The sequence below is a fragment of the Mustela nivalis genome (genome assembly GCF_964662115.1).
Source record: "Mustela nivalis genome assembly, chromosome: 1".
Lineage (NCBI taxonomy): Eukaryota > Metazoa > Chordata > Mammalia > Carnivora > Mustelidae > Mustela > Mustela nivalis.
The window spans coordinates 130,327,488-130,344,935 of NC_139020.1; the positions used below are offsets into that span (position 1 = coordinate 130,327,488).

The 17,448-nt window shown below is 35.2% G+C and overlaps 1 protein-coding gene across 11 annotated transcripts in view; it reads right to left on the reverse strand.

Moving 5' to 3' along the window:
• ANKRD28 (ankyrin repeat domain 28) overlaps positions 1–17,448 on the reverse strand; it is a 199,729-nt gene that overhangs the window by 138,444 nt on the left and 43,837 nt on the right. For 6 of the 11 annotated variants that reach the window (XM_082684435.1, XM_082684431.1, XM_082684422.1 and 3 more), the window contains one exon: positions 4,947–5,019. The exons of the other annotated variants lie outside the window; for them this stretch is intronic. Coding sequence is in view for 4 of the 6 variants with exons in the window: in XM_082684428.1 (XP_082540554.1) it covers positions 4,947–5,019 (73 nt within the window). In the remaining 2 variants the exon portion in view is untranslated. The remainder of the gene's footprint in view (positions 1–4,946; positions 5,020–17,448) is intronic. 11 annotated transcript variants of the gene reach the window in all.

The window sequence follows — 17,448 nt, forward strand, 5'->3', positions numbered from 1 at the left end:
CCTACCCAAGTTAACAAAACCACCTCTTAACTTATCTCTCAATTCTTGTTCTCCTTTTTCACCAATTCTATCTATCCCTGTAGTAAACATATATTCTTTCACAAGAATCCCTTCCTTTCAGGAGTTCAGCTACTCCCAAGATATATAGGAGACTCAGGACTGGCCAGAGTACCACTTCCTCCTAGTCACATGTTTAATTCAGGGATGAACAAATGATCAAGTCAGACAGGGTCTTCCTCAGGACTTTGCTTTCCTGCCAAGGCTATCAGGAAAAAGATACTTTCTTTTCTTTCAGGATTATAAGTAAGGACAATGTAAGCTAAACTGCCTATATGAGAGGTAAAAAGGGGGCAAAATTTTAAAAGGGTGGGGGGTTGGTGGGAAATCTATTGTCACCAAATCCTAGATCTAGTTCTTCCTGACAACCCTGCTACTGCTGGCCAACACATTTCCTTTTGCATTTAAGTCATTTTGAGTTGGGATTTCTGACATTGTAACCAAGACTCTTCATTAATAATTCTCTTTATCACCAGTTACTTTCTAAATCATAGATAAAATTTTATTTGCCTGCTTTTATTTAGTCAACTAAGTTTTATTAATGTACACTCTATTAAAGACCACCACTACCTTGTCTTTAAGTTTCACATCTATAAATGTACTTGTCACAATTTAAATGTACCATGCTGTTTCCTGCAGCTGTGCCTCTAAGTATGATGCTGCCCCTGCCTAGAACATTCCATTCCTATTTATCAACAAAATATATAATAGGGCTGCATTAAAATAAGGGTGGGAAATCAGACAGGGGCTAAATCATGAAGGGCCTTGAATGCCACATTAAAGTATAAACATTTTAACCTGCAGAAAAATGAGGAAACCACTAAAAAGTTTTAAGTCAAAGAGTGACATAATCAGATTTGCATCTTCAAAGCCTCATTGTGGATGCAATATAAAAGATGGCCTAAAAATGAGTTGATACTAAAGACAGAAAACAATAGCAGGCTACTCTACTGGATGCAACTGTCCAAGCCAGAAACCACGAGGGATGATAAAATGAGTAAACTGGAACTTTTCTAGGGAAAAAAGTTTGCCAACTGCTGTCTGTAGCATTCATTGGTAAGTCTTCCAAGTTTTTAAGCTAGCATTTCTTACAAGAATGTAGATAGAACGGAAAGTGAGGCCTACAAAACTCTGCATATCATGATTTTACTGAAGCATCATGTATAACAAAACATTAAAAAAAACTAAATGTTGAACAATAAAATGATTTAAAATATAGCATATATTACAATAAAATTGAATGATACTTGAAGTTTATTTATTTATTTCAAAGAAATCGGGAGAGAGACAAAGAGAGAGCACAAGTGGGAGAGGGGGGAGCAGAGGGAGAAAGACAAGCAGACTCCCTGCCCAGCAAGGAGGCAGGTGCAGGGCTCAATCCCAGGACCTTGGGACTATGACCCAAGCCAAAGGCAGCCACTTAAAACACTAAGCTGCCAAGGGGCCCCAAATGAATATTTAGAAACAAAATTTTTACAGAACTTCCAAAAAATGGGACAAATAATACTTACAAAAGTATTAAATGGAAACCTACAATATATAAAATAGGATTCTAATTATGTTAAATAATGATCAGAAGGATCTTTTTTTTTTTTTTAAAGCAACGACAGATTAGTTAACTCAGTGGCAGGATTATGAGTATTGTGTTCTTTCCCTGCAATGTGTACATATATATTTTTTCTGAGTAATACTACCACTTAGTCATGATGCTTACTTGCTGAACTCAAGCACTACTTTAGAGGTAAGAAAAATAAGTTCTATGAGGGTTAAATGACAGACGTTCACATCCCAATAAATAATAAAATTTATTTTTTTGAAGATTTTATTTATTTGTCAAGAGAGAAAGAAAGTGAACACAAGCAGGGAGGCAGGGCAGAGGGAGAAGCAGATCCCCTGCTGAGCAGGGAGCCCAACAAGGAGCCCCATCACAGGACCTGAGACTACAACTTGAGCCAAAGGCAGATGCCCCAGTAATAAAATTTAGGACCAAAATCTGCATACTGCCTAGGTGAAGCTTCACTGTTAAGAAACAAGCCTATCAACCAAAGCCATTTAGCAGTTCCATACCCACAGCTCCAAAGACTAGAACAGCCAGGCACTGAATCCAGAGCAAAGAAACGGAGACTTGAAACTTGCTCTGGTATACATGCCTTCCAATTCACTCCTCAAAAGCTATCTATCATATAGCTACTGAAGAGCAGAATACAAGAAGGGGTAATTTCAGATACCTGTTTTTATAACTTTGTTTTCATATAAATAACCCTTTAAATAACAGAAAAGGAAACAACAGACTGAATTGGACAAAAAAGGTCTCAGAGTAAGGTTTAGAGACACTCATGTTCTAGAGTTGGTGCTTATTTTGCTTTTTAGATATCTTAAAATATAAGTGAATGCTTCATTACTTAAGATTATTATTTCCTTGAATTGCGATCTCCCTATGGCCTTGTTACAATCCCAATAAACTCAAGTTTTGTTCGTTACAATCCTAAATAAACCCAAATTGCCCAAGCAGGGTAACCATCAGAAAGTCCCTGGTCAACTAACAAAAGAAAGTTTGAATATAGTATTAGTGAAATAAAAGGCTTTATTAGATGGCTACTAGATAGAAGAAAGATGATCATCAAAAACAATTTTAAAAGCCTGAGCTATCTGTATGTGTGTGTGTGTTGTGTGTGTGTGTGTGTATATTACAAATCAAGAAATGGGTTTATTTAGATGCCATTTAAATTATAGAACTGCATAAAAAAATCAAAACATCTAAAATGTTTCTAAGGTGGTGAACTGAAGACTATTAGAAAACACGGTCAGGTATAGCTCTTAACTTTCTTTCATATGAAAGAATTTCTTTTTTGAAAATAATTACAGTATATATTATGTCACAAATAATGGTTATGTTTAACTATATGTTTAACCTACTGTATCACTATCAAATTTTAATTTCATTGTTCTTTATTACAAATTTTAAAATGTTCCTTATGGAAGTAAATTTAGACAGTCTGCAGAAACCAATGCAAAGGCACCATCCAGTGGTGAAAGATAAAAATTACAATTTATAAAACGATCACATAGCAAAACTAGTTAAATTTTGACCTTGCGTTACCAGGAAAGAAAAAATATATGATACTGATGGTGTCTGCTACTTGTTACCATTTTTCCAATCAAATCTTATCCTTACTATATTAAGTCTGACATTTTCTTTTTCTATTTGGCATACCCATTATTCAAATCTGATTGAATTAGAGTATTTCAAGACTCATCCAAAGCTTTTATTGAACCAATGGTTAAAAAAAGATTGATTGATTGATTTAAAAAAATTTTTTTAAAGATCTTATTGATTTTTGGGGAGATTTTACTTATTTGACAGACAGAGATCAGAAGTAGGCAGAGAGGCAGGCAGAGAGAGAGAGGGAAACAGGATCCCCACTGAGCAGAGAGCCCAATGTGGGGCTCGATCCCAGGACCCTGGGATCATGACCCAAGCCGAAGGCAGAGGCTAGCTACCCAGGCACCCGCTTTTTATTTGAAAGAGAGAGCACATGCATGAGCAGGAGTGCATGAAGGTTGGAGGGGGGAGAGGGGAAAGCAGACTCCCAGGACCTTGAAGTCAGACCACCCATTTAGAAAATGACTTCTAAGGAACAAAAATAAGGTTGTATGAGGGGAAGAATTTCCAGTGGGATTCTAGTCAGCAAAAGCCATCCTGTGTGAGTTGTTTCTTTAGTGGTAATTTAGTAGACAATTTTGAAAGGTCAGGTGAAGAGTCACAACTGGTTAATTCACACAGAATTCAAAATGTCTCAAGTATGAATCTTAAATGTCAACCAAAATTATTCCAATCAACAACACAATCTAATAAATGTTTTCCCAATAATCTCTTCCCCTTGTACCAGAATACAGATAGACAGAATCTTTCAGCTTTCAGCATAATAGAGCTCTAACCATCTTCTCTTCTTTAAAAAAAAAAAAAAAAAAAAAAAAAGTTTCACTAACAAATTACAATGAAACCCGGTAAGGGTGATTTTTTGTTGTGGTAAAACAACTTTGCATCAAGTCTACTTAATCTCAAATGGTATTTAGGATTAAAAATATTTAACATTTAGGATTTAAAAATATTTAGGATTTTTAAGATTAAAAATATTTAACAGTAAGGATTAAAAATATTTAACAAAATGTATAGCAAGTTGAAACCTGATAATGGTAAAGAAGCCAATTACTGAGCCACATGTTTTTCCTTTCTACACAACCTTTCAATGTTTGAATTTCAAATAAGAGCCTAGAAAACAATGCCAATGGTATCAAACCTAGCTTATGTTGTCTTCACAAGTGCCTTCAGTCTAACATCTCCAAATTTTATGAGATTTTTATACCACTTTCACTAAAAACACAGGAATCACCACCACATAAATGAGGTTCACCAGTGATATTGAATGGCTGATAATGTTTACAAAGTGCTCCACAAACATATTACACATAAGTATGAACAAAGTGATGTATGAACAAGAATGAAAACATCCAGTAATACCAGTTTAAAAAAGAAAAAAACAGAAAACACTAATTGCGGTACCATTAATATTCAACTGTTTCATTCTTCTCTTCTCCAAACTATACACAAAGATCAAAGAGCTCTTAAATTGGGTTTTTCAGCTCTTCCACTAAATACCTATTTGAATTCAATTGTTATAATTAAATTTTCCAGGAATACATGCACCACCACACTTAAACAAAATGTCTACAACAAAAGATTTTGACTGACAGGAAGGATTTACATACAGTTATATAGAATGTAGAAAAGCTATGCTTAATTTATGAGGAGGCATAAATACCAACAAACCAATGAATCACAAGAGCTGCCTATATTATTGCAGAGAGACTACTAGAAAATAACCTACCATAATAGGAATCCCCATACTATTTTCCTCTGGTAGAGGCAGTAGTTGTATTGCTTCAATTTCAATCTCAGGCCTGTAGCAGAAAACAGATATCAAAAGCAAGAATATGCTGACCCTAGAAACGAAGGGCTAGGTTATAAACATAACGAGCACCTTAACGAAGCACTGAATTATTAGGTAATATTCAAAATCTTACTAATTCAGATGTTTTAAGAAAGAAAACTGTTAATCTGTGTAACAAGACAGAGTTTTTGCAAAGCTTCTCTTTAAATATGAACCAATCAGAAGAGACTCAAAAAGTGAAGTCCGAATCGGAACTGCCTGCAGTAAGACATTTTCATTATTCAACAAAATCCCCCCAAAATTGTTTGAATATATTCACTATAATATAATTGAATGATGTGTCTATAAAGCATAATATTCGATCTACATAATTTCTGAATATTTAAAAACATGTTCATTTTAGAAATGCATAAATTTAAGAAACCATAGTATCTCCCAAAGATAAACACTGATAGTTATTTTCAGTAAATGCACTTTAAAAAAAAACTATGAAAATACACTGTTCAGTAACTTATTTCTCCTCATCTCCCTCATTTACTAATATGGGCCTTTATCCATCTCCTTACATATTTCTCTACTACATGCTCAGTTACGATGTAACATTAAGTTAAAAAGTAAGACCTTATTGTATTTAACCAATTTTCCTAAGACTGAAAATTTGGGTTGCTTCTATTTTTTTTTTTTTACACTCTTAAATAATACTTTTTCCAGGATAATATCCCAATAATTTCAGGAAAATGCTTATCTGCAAATAAATAAAATTAGGCCTAAAATATTTGGGAGTCATCATTCTCAAGCACAATAACCTAGACAGAATAAACATAAGAATTAAATTCCTTGTATAAAAGTATATTGTCAAATGTATTTCTTATTAGGTATGAGTTATCAAGTTTTTATCATCTTTGTCATAGTGATTTCCGCTGTTCTAATATACCTTTCTGTATGTTAAAGAAGACTGAAATCAGTCTATACACTCTGGTAGAAGATCAACTACAGTTCTAAATGGATTAAATTTTGTTTTTTCTTCTCTTGTCCCAACTCTTTATGAACAAATTAACTCTGTCAGAATACTACTAAAGGGGCATTACCTTTAGTATGTCTTCTACAGTATTAATATAACAGACATAGTAATACTATTAATTTGTCATTTGGTGGCAGTAAATACAAAAGAAAGTAAATTTTCTGGGTACTTCTATCTACTGATTATTACTAACACAAAGGTAGTCTTCTCTGAGTCATGTATTTTAAACAAGAGTTAAAATGAAACAAAATGGTGCTTTAAAGATTTTAATGTTACATTTTAATTTTGTTAATAGTCAAGCCCAAAACAATATCATAAGCAAATTCCTGAACAACTGATTAAAAAGTCTTGTTACTATATATTTACAGTACAATTTAACTGCCTCAAAAACTGTAACTATCTTAATGCTTATCAAACATGTGATTACAGTAACTTATCTGTACTAAAGTTAACATGTTTCATGTATAAATTATATTTTCTTACTGTTTCAAGTGCTTGCTTCAGCAGCACATATACTTACTGTAATCAAGTCCAGCTAGTTTAGCCTCCCCCCACCACAAATACTTATTCAATAATCATTTGTTAATAACTATGTAATGTGCTAAGTGCAAGGAATGTAAGTGAACAAAAGAAACAGTTTCTGACTTCATGAAGCTTACAGAAAGTCTCTCATATATATTCCTTTTTCCAGACTTGCAATAGAGTAGTGAAAGACCACTGAGAGCCTAAGTATTACACAAATATATATAGTACAAATATTATAGTTTCCCCATATATGATTTACAATCTAAAAAATTACACAAAAAATTGGAGTAGGGAAATGCAACAGTTTTATTTGTATTATGACTTCCTTAATGTCTTTCTCCTTTTAAAATATCAAGTTACTTCAAAAGGAAATTTACAAGATACTTAGTGACTAAAAAAAAGTCACATCAAACTGAACAATGTACAGAGTATATTTTCACATAAAGTTATCACATATAAAAGTATGTCAAGCTTCTCAGTAAGTTATAGAAATCACTGCCCAAGTGTTTTATAGTCCAAGATACTGAGAAGTATGAAGCTAAGATCACAGGAGATTCCAACTGAGATTAAATTTGTGCATATACTGACAGACCCACCACAGAATTAAACATATCTGAATGTTGTAAAGACCCTGTCTTCCACAGAGAGAGTATCTCCTTCAAGGGTAGTGGCTGTATTCCATTTATATCAGTATTTCCAGGCTTCATGGCTTTGCTTATGAGCACACAATAGTGATGAACAATGTCTCATGCACAAACATTTCTCACACTGATAATTAGACCTTGTAAGCAGAAAAACTGAATACTGGCAATTTCATATAGTCAAACCTAATATCAATTATCCCAAACATTAGCACCATTTCTTAATTCCCCCCCAAATGCTCATCTTCTATTAAAAGAGAAAGATAAGTAAAAAGCAAACAGCAAAGCAATGCAGTAAGTGCTCTGACTGAAGTCCATGTATCGGGGGGCACAGACATACATACATATGGAATGATATCAGGAAAAATAGAAGCCATATGGAAAAAAAAAATCATAGGATTCCTTTGCTAAGTGATCACGGTACTGAACTGTTTGTGTTAAAAGAACTATAAAAGTACTCAGAAACTACTGACTGATTTCTCCCTAAGGGGAGAGAAAGCACAGATGCCAGGGCACCTGGGTGGCTCAGTGGGTTAAGGCCTCTGCCTTGGGCTCGGGTCTTGATCCCAGGATCCTGGGATGGAGCCCCACATCGGGCTCTCTGCTCAGCAGGGACCCTCCTTCCCGTCCTCTCTCTGCCTGCTTCTCTGCCTACTTGTGATCTCTGTCAAATAAATAAATAAAATCTTAAAAAAAAAAAAAAGGAAAGAAAAAGAGAAAGAAAGCACGGATGCCTGCCCTCACCAATTCTATTCTATATTAAAAGTCCTTGCCACTGCAATAGGGCTACAAGAAGAAATAAAAGGTATATAATTTAGAAAGAAAGAAACTACCTATATTACCACACACCATGTTTATCTATGTGGAAAATGCCACAGAATCTCTGAAAACGTTTTCCTATCTAGTAAGTTTAGCGAAGTTGTGGAATACAATTGTATTTGCACATACTACCAATGAACTGGAAATAAAGAATTTAAAAGCACAACATTTGTAGCAGCACACCAGAAACTGACATACTGAGATAATTTGACAAAATAGACGCAGAATCTGTAAGCTAAACTGCTGAAGGAAATCAAAGACTTAAATAAATGAAGAGATACCACATTCACGGATTAAAAGATTGAATATTGTTAAGATGTCACTTTTTCCACATTTTATCTGCAAATTCAATACAATCTCAAAGTATCTTTGTTATCGATAGAAATGAATAAAATGATTCAAAAATTCAAATGGAAAGGCAAAATTTATACAGAAGACCAAAGCAATATTTAAAAAGAAGAATAAATTTGGAGAATTCATACTCCTCCTAGAAAACTACAGCAACCAAGACAGTACAATATTGCAAGAGAGACATACAGCTAACGAAATGGAACAGGAGAGTCCAGAAATATATGCACACATACATGGTCAAGTAATTTTTGACAGAGACACAAAAGCAAGTCAAAGGAGAAAAAGTAATCTTCCCCCAAAATAGTCTGGAACAACTGAAGAATCAATTGGCAAGGAAAACAACAACAGTAACAACAAACTTACACCTCCAGCTAATATCAAACACAATTAATGACTGAAAATGGATCACAGATCTAAACATACAATCTGAAACTGTAAGACTTCTAAAAAAAAACACAGGATGAAATCTTTGTGGCCTGGAACAAGCAAAGATGCCTTAGAGACAAGATCAAAAGTACAATCCAGAGATAAAAATATTGATTTATTAAAATTCATAAAAGTAAAGAATTTCTGCTCTTTGAAAAAGATCATTAAAAGAATGAAAATACAAGTCACAATGAGAAAATCCTTACAAATCAGATATATAAAAAGGATTTATATACAAAATAAAGAAGTCCTATAATCGAGTAATAGAAAAGCCCAATTTTTAAAATGGGCAAAAGATGTAAACAGTTTGACACTTCACAAAAGACAATAAACAGACATTAATCACTAAGAAAATGCAAATTAAAGCACAATGGAATACTATTACACACCTAGTACAATGACTTAAAAAAAAAACATGGACAATATTGAATACTGGAAAGGATACAGAGCAATTACAATTCTCATACACTACTGGTGGGAATGCAAAATAATACAGCCATTACGGAAAATGTTTGGGCAGTTGCTTATAGTCATATATATAATTAACATATAACTTAACAATTCTATTCCTAGGTATGAATCCAATAAAGAATTTATGCTCAAAAAAAATCTTGTATATGAACATTATTATTGGCTTTATTCATAACCTCCAAAACTTGGAAATAAACCAAACACTCCTCAGGTAGAGAATGGATAAATAAGCTGTGGTAAATTCATATACTACAAAATGATTCAGTAACAGAAAAGGAATGAATCAATGACTTGAACACACCAACAACATGGGTAAATCTTAAATGCATTATGCTAAATGAAAGGCTGCATACTGAATGATTCAGTTTCTTATACTCTGCAAAAGGCAAAACCTTAAAGACAGAGAAGAGGTAAGTAGTTGCCAGGACCTGTGGACTCCAAGAGGGGATGAATAGAAAAGGGCACAAATGAATTTTTAGGGATAATGGAAGTCATTAAATGCATTTGTAAGGTATCACAAAACTGTATACCAAAAAGGATAAATTTTACTACAGCTAAATTACACCTTTTTTTAAATTAAGATTTTATGTACTTGAGAGAGAGCATGTGTGAGCTTTAAGATTTTAATTTACTTGAGAGAATGTTTGTGCGTACCCAAGGGCACAAGCAGGATCAGAGGGCGAGGGACAAGCAGACTCCCTGTTGAGCCCAGAGCTCTATCCTAGGACCCTGGGATCATGACCTAAGCTGAAGGCAGGTACTTAGCCAACTAAGCCACCCAGGTGCCCTGCTAAATTACACCTTAATAAACAAAGTATAAAAGTATTAGAAAAAGCCACACAATATTTTTATTAAAATAATCTAATAGGAAAGACACAAGCATTTAGAAAGTCATAAAAATTCATGTTTCTAACTATTGCAAGTTAAATTTCTACACTTTTCAGTGTAGAATGTACCCAAAAAGTACAACAAATATTGTACCAAAGTACAACAAATTTGTTGTACAACAAATGTAGATGTAACCACAAAGTACAACAAATGACAAACATAAGTAAAAAAAAAAATTCCACTAAAAAACAGGTTAAGAATAGAAATGAACAATTCACACAAAAGGAAGCACAAATGTGCAAACATATACAGATGCCTGACTTCATAAGATAAATTCATATTAAAACTATAGGTATAAACCACTGCTCATCTCTCAAACTGGCAAAGATCAAGAAGTCTGAAACTATTTGAATTCTAGACTGAAATAACTTTATTAATATAATCTCCTGTGGGAGAACAATTTGTCAGTATCTAACCAAACTGTGAATGCATATTCAACTGATATATCCTGGATATGTATTTCCATATATATATATATTTTAAAATTTTATTTATTTATTTGACAGAGAAAGATCACAAGTAGGCAGAGAGGCAAGCAGAGAGAGAGAAAGGGAAGCAGGCTCCCCGCTGAGCAGAGAGTCCGATGCGGAACTAGATCCCAAGACCCTGAGATCATGACCTGAGCCGAAGGCAGCGACTTACCCCACTGAGCCACCCAGGTGCCCCAGTATTTCCAGATTTTTAAGTGAAAAAAGCAGGTTACACTGGAATCTATATAGTGTAGACTGTATAGAAAGAAAAAGATACATGTTTGCTTTTATTTGCACATCGAAATATGAAGGTACAAAAGAAAACATGCTGATTCATTTGGAGTGGGTTGCATAAGTTTGTTTTGTTTTTTTAAAGATTTTATTTGACACAGAGAGAGAGAGAGATCACAAGTAAGCAGGCAGGCAGAGAAAGAGGGAAGCAGGCTCCCCACCAAGCAAAGAGCTCAATATGGGGCTCGATCCCAGGACCCTGAGATCACAAGCTGAGCCGAAGGCAGAGGCTCAATCCACTGAGCCACCCAAGTGCCCCATCGCACAAGTTTTTATTCAAAGTGGAAGAAAGATTTCTCCAGGATAGCTCTCTTTGGTTTTGATTATTAAATCATGTAAAGGTAGGAAAACAAAGGGGGAGGAGAAAGAAATTTACCCTTTATAGTTGACACATCTGCACATGAACAAAGTAATATATGTAAAATGTTAAATTAAAAAAAAAATTGTCTTGTCTTTGTCCTGGATGCCTGAGAGTTTCTAAAGACCTAACAATTTCCTGAGTGATACACGTGTCTTTGTTACTCACAGTGAGCGCCTAGGATGATATCTAGGGCTCTGGGATATACTAATGAGGTAACTCATGGTAGGCCCCTGGATTGTTCCAGATTGAGGCTGGTCATGCTGGAAAGAACAATCATGTGATAAGAGGGTTGAGGCTGTGAGCCATGTCCTATTAACCTGACCAGCTGACCTCCAGGAAGAGGAACACGGCTAAAGATGAATTTAACCATATAACCACCAATTCAACCTATCATACCTATAAATTGAATCCTTGATAAAAAGTCTTGACACTGAAGCTCGGCTGAGCATCAACATTCTAGGAGAGTGACAGATCCTGAGGACACAGAAAGTTTTGAGTTTGGTACCCTCTCAGACCTCATCTTATGAGTCTCCCCCTTTTACAGGTTCAGATCTCTGTAAGAAAATTATAAAATAAGTAGAGCACTTTCCTGAGTTCTGGATCATATGGTTCTTTTCTTTAATTTATGTAGTGTATCACAGTGATTGATTTGTAGATGCTGAACCACCCTTGCAGCCCTGGAATAAATCCCACTTGGTCATGATGAATAATCCTTTTAATTAACTGTAGGATCTTATTGCCTAATATTTTGGTGAGAATTTCTGCATCCATATTCATTAGGGATATTGGTCTGTAATTCTCCTTTTTGATGGGGTCTTTGGTTTTGGGATCAAGGTAATACTGGTCTCAGAGAGTTTGTAAGTTTTCCTACCATTTCCATTTTTTAAAAATAGCTTCCCAAGAATAGGTATTATTTCTTCTCTAAATGTTTGGTAGAATTGCCCTCGGAAGCCATCTGGCCTTGGGATCTTGTTTGTTGGGAGATTTCTGATTACTGCTCCAATTTCCTTGATGGTTCTGGGTCTATTCAGGTTTTCTATTTCTTCCTGCCTCAGTTTTGGTAGTTTATACATCTCTAGGAATGCATCCATTTCTTCCAGATTGCCTTATTTGCTGGCATATAAATTGTTCATAATATGTTCTTATAATTGTTTGTAGTGATCTCTCCTTTTTCATTCATGATTTTATTTGGGTCCTTTCTCTTTTAGGTAAGCCTGGCCAGCGGTTTATTGATCTTATTAATTCTTTTGAAGAACCAGCTCCTAGTTTTGCTGATCTGTTCTACTGTTCTTTTGGTTTTCTATTTCATTGATTTCTGCTTGATATTTAGGATTTCTCTTCTCCTGCTGGGTTTAGGCTTTCTTTGCTGTTCTTTCTCTGGCTGCTTTTAGGTGTAGGGTTAGTTTGTGTATTTGAGACCTTTCTTGTTTCTTGAGAAAGGCCTGTAGTGCTATCTATATACTTCCCTCTTAGGAGTGCCTTTGCTGCTTCCCAAAAATTTTGAACAGTTGTGTTTTCATTTTTATTTGCTTCCATTAATTATTTTTTTAGATTCTTCTTTAATTTCCTGGTTGACCCATACATTCTTTAGTAAGATGCTCTTAAACCTCTATGTATTTGAGTTCTTTCCAACTTTCCTCTTGTGATTGAGCTCTAGTTTCAAAGCAGAGTGGTCTGAGAATATACAGGGAATGATCCCAATCTTTTGGTACCACTGAGACCTGATTTGTGACCCAGGATGTGATCTATTCTGGAGAACGTTCCATGTACACTTGAGAAGAATGTGCATTCTGTTGCTTTAGCATAGAATGTTCTGAATATATCTGTGAAGTCCATTTGGTCTAGCATGTCATTTAAAGCCCTTGCTTCCTTGTTCATCTTCTGCTTAGATGATCTACCTGCTGCAGTAAGGGGGGTGCTAAAGTCCCCTACTGTTACTGTATTATTACAATGTGTTTCTTTGATTTTATTATTAATTGGCTGATATAATTGGCTGCTCCCATGTTAGGGGATAAATACTTAAAATTGTTAGATCTTCTTGTTGGATAAACCCTTTAATTATACAGAGTGTCCTTCCTCATCTCTTATTACAGTTTTTGGTTTAAAATCTAATTTGTATGACATAAGAATTGCACACCAGCTTTCTTTTGATGTCCACTGGCCTGATGAATGATTTTCTACCCCCTCACTTTCAATTTGGAGGTGTCTTTGGACCTAAACGGAGCCTCTTGCAGATACCATATCAATGGGTCTTGCTTTTTATCCAATCTGATACCCTGTGTCTTTGGGGCATTTAACCTATTTACATTCAGAGTGACTACTGAAAGATATGAATTTAGTGTCATTGCATTGCCTGTAAACTGTTACTATATATTGTCTCCATTCCTTTCTGGTCTATGTTATTTTTGGGCTCTCTCTTTGCTTAGAGGACCCCTTTCAGTATTTCTAGTAGCACTGGTTTGGTGATTACAAATTCTTCTAGCCTTTGTTTGTCCTGGAAGTTGTTATCACTCCTATTTTGAATGACATTCTAGCTGGATAAAGTATTCCTGACTGTGCTTTCTTCTCACTTAGACCTGAATATATCATGCCAATTCTTTCTGGCCTGCCAGGTCTCTGTAGTTAGGTTTCCTGCCAATCTAATGTTTCTAACCTTGTAGGTTATAGACCTCTTGTCCTGAGCTGCTTTGAGGATTTTCTCTTTGTCTCTGAGATTTGCAAGTTTCACTATTACACACTGGGCTATTGGCCTACTTTTTTTTTGGGGGGGGGGGGGTTCTCTGTGCCTCCTGGATGTTGATGCCTGTTTCTTTCCCCAGATTAGTAAAGTTCTCCACTATAATCTGCTCCAATATACCTTCTGCCTCTCTCTCTCTCTTTCCTCTTCTGAGATCCCAATTATTCTAATATTGTTCCGCTTTATGGTATCACTTATCTCTCGAATTCTCCCCTCATGACCCAGAAGTTGTTTATCTCTCTTTTTATCAGCTTCTTTGTTCTCCATCATTTAGTGTTCTATATTACAAACTCTTTCTTTCTGTTTCATTTATCACAGTTAGAGCTTCCAGTTTTAACTGCATCTCATTAATAGCCTTTGGATTCTGACTTGGTTGGATTTTAGTTCTTTTATTTCCCCAGAAAGGGACTCTCTAGTGACTTCTATGTTGTTTTCAAGACTGGCTACTATCTTTACAATTGTGATTCTGAACTCTAATTCTGACATCTTGCTTATTTCCATAGTCTCTGGCAGTTAGTACTGCCTCTTCTCTTTTTTGAGGTGAGTTTTTCTGTCTTGTCATTCTTGCATAAAGTGGTTGCTTTTCTATTTGCAGAGTTGCAGTTATTCTTTTCTTAGATAGCTAGCTGGTTGAGTTCACAGGTGTTCAGAATGATTTGATAGCTAGCTAGCTAGTTGAATTCCTGGGACCAGACAAAACTAAGGTCTCCTACTTCCCCGCCATCTTGGACTCTCCTAACATGCTTTCATGATAAAAATTACTCAACAAACTAGAAGGGACCTTCCCTGACATAATAAAGAATGCTTATGAAAAACCCACAGCTAACATCATAGTTAATCTTGAATGATTCAATGCTTTCCTCTTAAGGAAATAAGACAAGGATATAGGAATAAGACAGGATATCCACTTTTGCCACTTATATTTAACACTGTACTGGAAGTTCTAGCCAGACTAACTCAGCAAGAAAAAGTAATAAGAGGCATCCAAATTGAAAAGGTAGAAGTAAAACTATTTCTTATTCGATCTTATATATAGAAAATCCTGAAGAATCTCTAAAGGGAAAAAAAAGTCTGTCAAAACTGATGAACAAATTCAGCTAAGTTACAGAATATAAGATCAATTCACAAAAATCACCTCTTTCCATACATTAGAAATGAACAATCCAAAATTAAAAAACATAATTCCATTTACAATAGCATCAAAAAGAATGAAATACTTTCAAATAAATTTAACCAAGGAGGCACATGCAAGACTTATACTTTTAAACAGTGATGAAAGAATAAAGAAATGTTAAATAAATGGGAATACTGCCTGTGTTCACGGATTGAAAGACTTAATATTGTTAAGATGGAAATATTTCCCAAAGTGTTCTTTAGGTTCAATGCCATTACTATTAAAATCACAACAGCTTTTCTTTTCTTTTTTTTCTTCATAAATGGAAAAGCTGATCTTAAAATTCATATGGAAACAAAAGAACCCAGAGTAGTCCAAACATTCCTGGAAAACAAGAACACAGAAAACTCACACTTCATGGTTTTAAATCTTATTACAAAGTTACAGTAATCAAAACCACAATGTGGTACTAACTTAAGGACAGATAGATACTAGGTCAACAGACTATAACTGAGGGTCTGAAAATAAACCCATAGTATGTGTGGTTAATTAGTCTGGATAAGACCACTCAATGGGAAAGAATAGTTTCTTCAAAACTCAGTGCTAGGACAACTGGATATTCACACGCAAAAGAAACTAGAACCTCACCTCACGACATTCAAAAAAATCAAAGGCCTAAATGTATGAGCTAACACTGTAAAATTCTTAGAAAAATATTTATTTTTTTAAATTTTTATTTAAATTCTAGTTAGTTAGCATACGGTGCAATATTGGTTTTAGGAGAATTCAGTGATTCGTCACTTAGATACAACACTCAGTGCTCATCACAAGTGCCCTGCAGAATATCCATCAACCAACAAGCCCATCCCCTACCACATCCCTCCATCAACCTTCAGTTTGTTTGTTCCCTTTCATTAAGAGTCTCTTACGGGGGACACCTGGGTGGCTCAGTTGGTAAAGCAGCTACCTTCAGCTCAAGTCATAATCCCAGGGTCCTGGGATCGAGTCCCACAATAGGCTCCTTGCTCAGCGGGAAGCCTACTTCTCCCTTTGTCTGCCTCTCTCCCTTCTTGTGCTGTCTGTCTGTCTCTCTCTGACAAATAAAAAATAAAACCCTTTAAAAAATAAATCAATTTTAAAAATTAAAAAAATAACTTAAAAATTTTTGAAGTCTTTTGATTTGTTTCCCTCTCCCATTTTATCTTTCTCCCCTTTTCGTATGTTCATCTGTTTTGTTTCTTAAATTCCACATAAGTGAGATCATACAATATTTGTCTTTCTCTGACTGACATATTTCACTTAGCATAATACACTCTAGCTCCATCCACATCATTGCAAATGGCAAGATTTCACTCTTTGATGGCTGAGTAATATTCGTGAGTGTGTGTGTGTGTGTGTGTGTGTAAACATTTCTTTATCCATTCATCAGTCAATGGATATTTGGGCTCTCTTCATAGTTTTGCTACTATTGATAATGCTGTTATAAACATCAGGGTGTGTGTACCCATTCAAATCTGTATTACTATTATTTTTTTTTATCCTAGGGTAAAATACCTAGTAGTACAATTGCTGGATCATAAGATAGTTCTATTTTCAATTTTTGAGGAACCTCCATACTATTCTCCGGAGTGGCTGCACCAGTTTGCATTCCCATCAACAGTTCAAGAGAGTTCCCCTTTCTCTACATCCTCACCAACACCTGTTGTTTCTTGTGTTAACTGTAGCCATTCTGACATATGTGAGCTGGTATCTCACTGTGATTTTGATTTGCACTTCCCTGATAATCAGTGATGTTGAGCATCTTTTCATGGGTCTGTTAGCCATCTGGATGTCTTCTTTGGAAAAGAGTCTTTTCATGTCTTCTGCCCATTTCTTAGCTGGATTATTTGCTTTTTGGGTGTTGAGTTTGGTAAGTTCTTTATAGATTTTGGATACTAACCATTTACCAGATATGTCATTTGCAAGTATCTTCTCCCATTCTGTAGGATGCCTTTTATTCTTGCTGTTTCCTTTGCTGTGCAGAAGCTTTTTATCTGGATGAAGTCCTAAAAGTTCATTTTTGCTTTTGTTTCCCTTGCCTCTGGTAACGTGTCTAGTAAGAGGCTGCTACAGCTGAGGTCAAAGAAGTTGCCGCCTTTGCTCTCCTATAGGATTTTGATGGTTTCCTATTTCACATTTAGGTCTTTCATCCATTTTGAATTTACGTTTGTGTATGGTATAAGAAAAGAGGTCCAGCTTCATTCTTCTGTATGTTGCTGTTCAGTTTTCCCAACACCATTTCTTGAGCAGACTGCCTTTTTTCCATTGGATATTCCTTCCCTCTG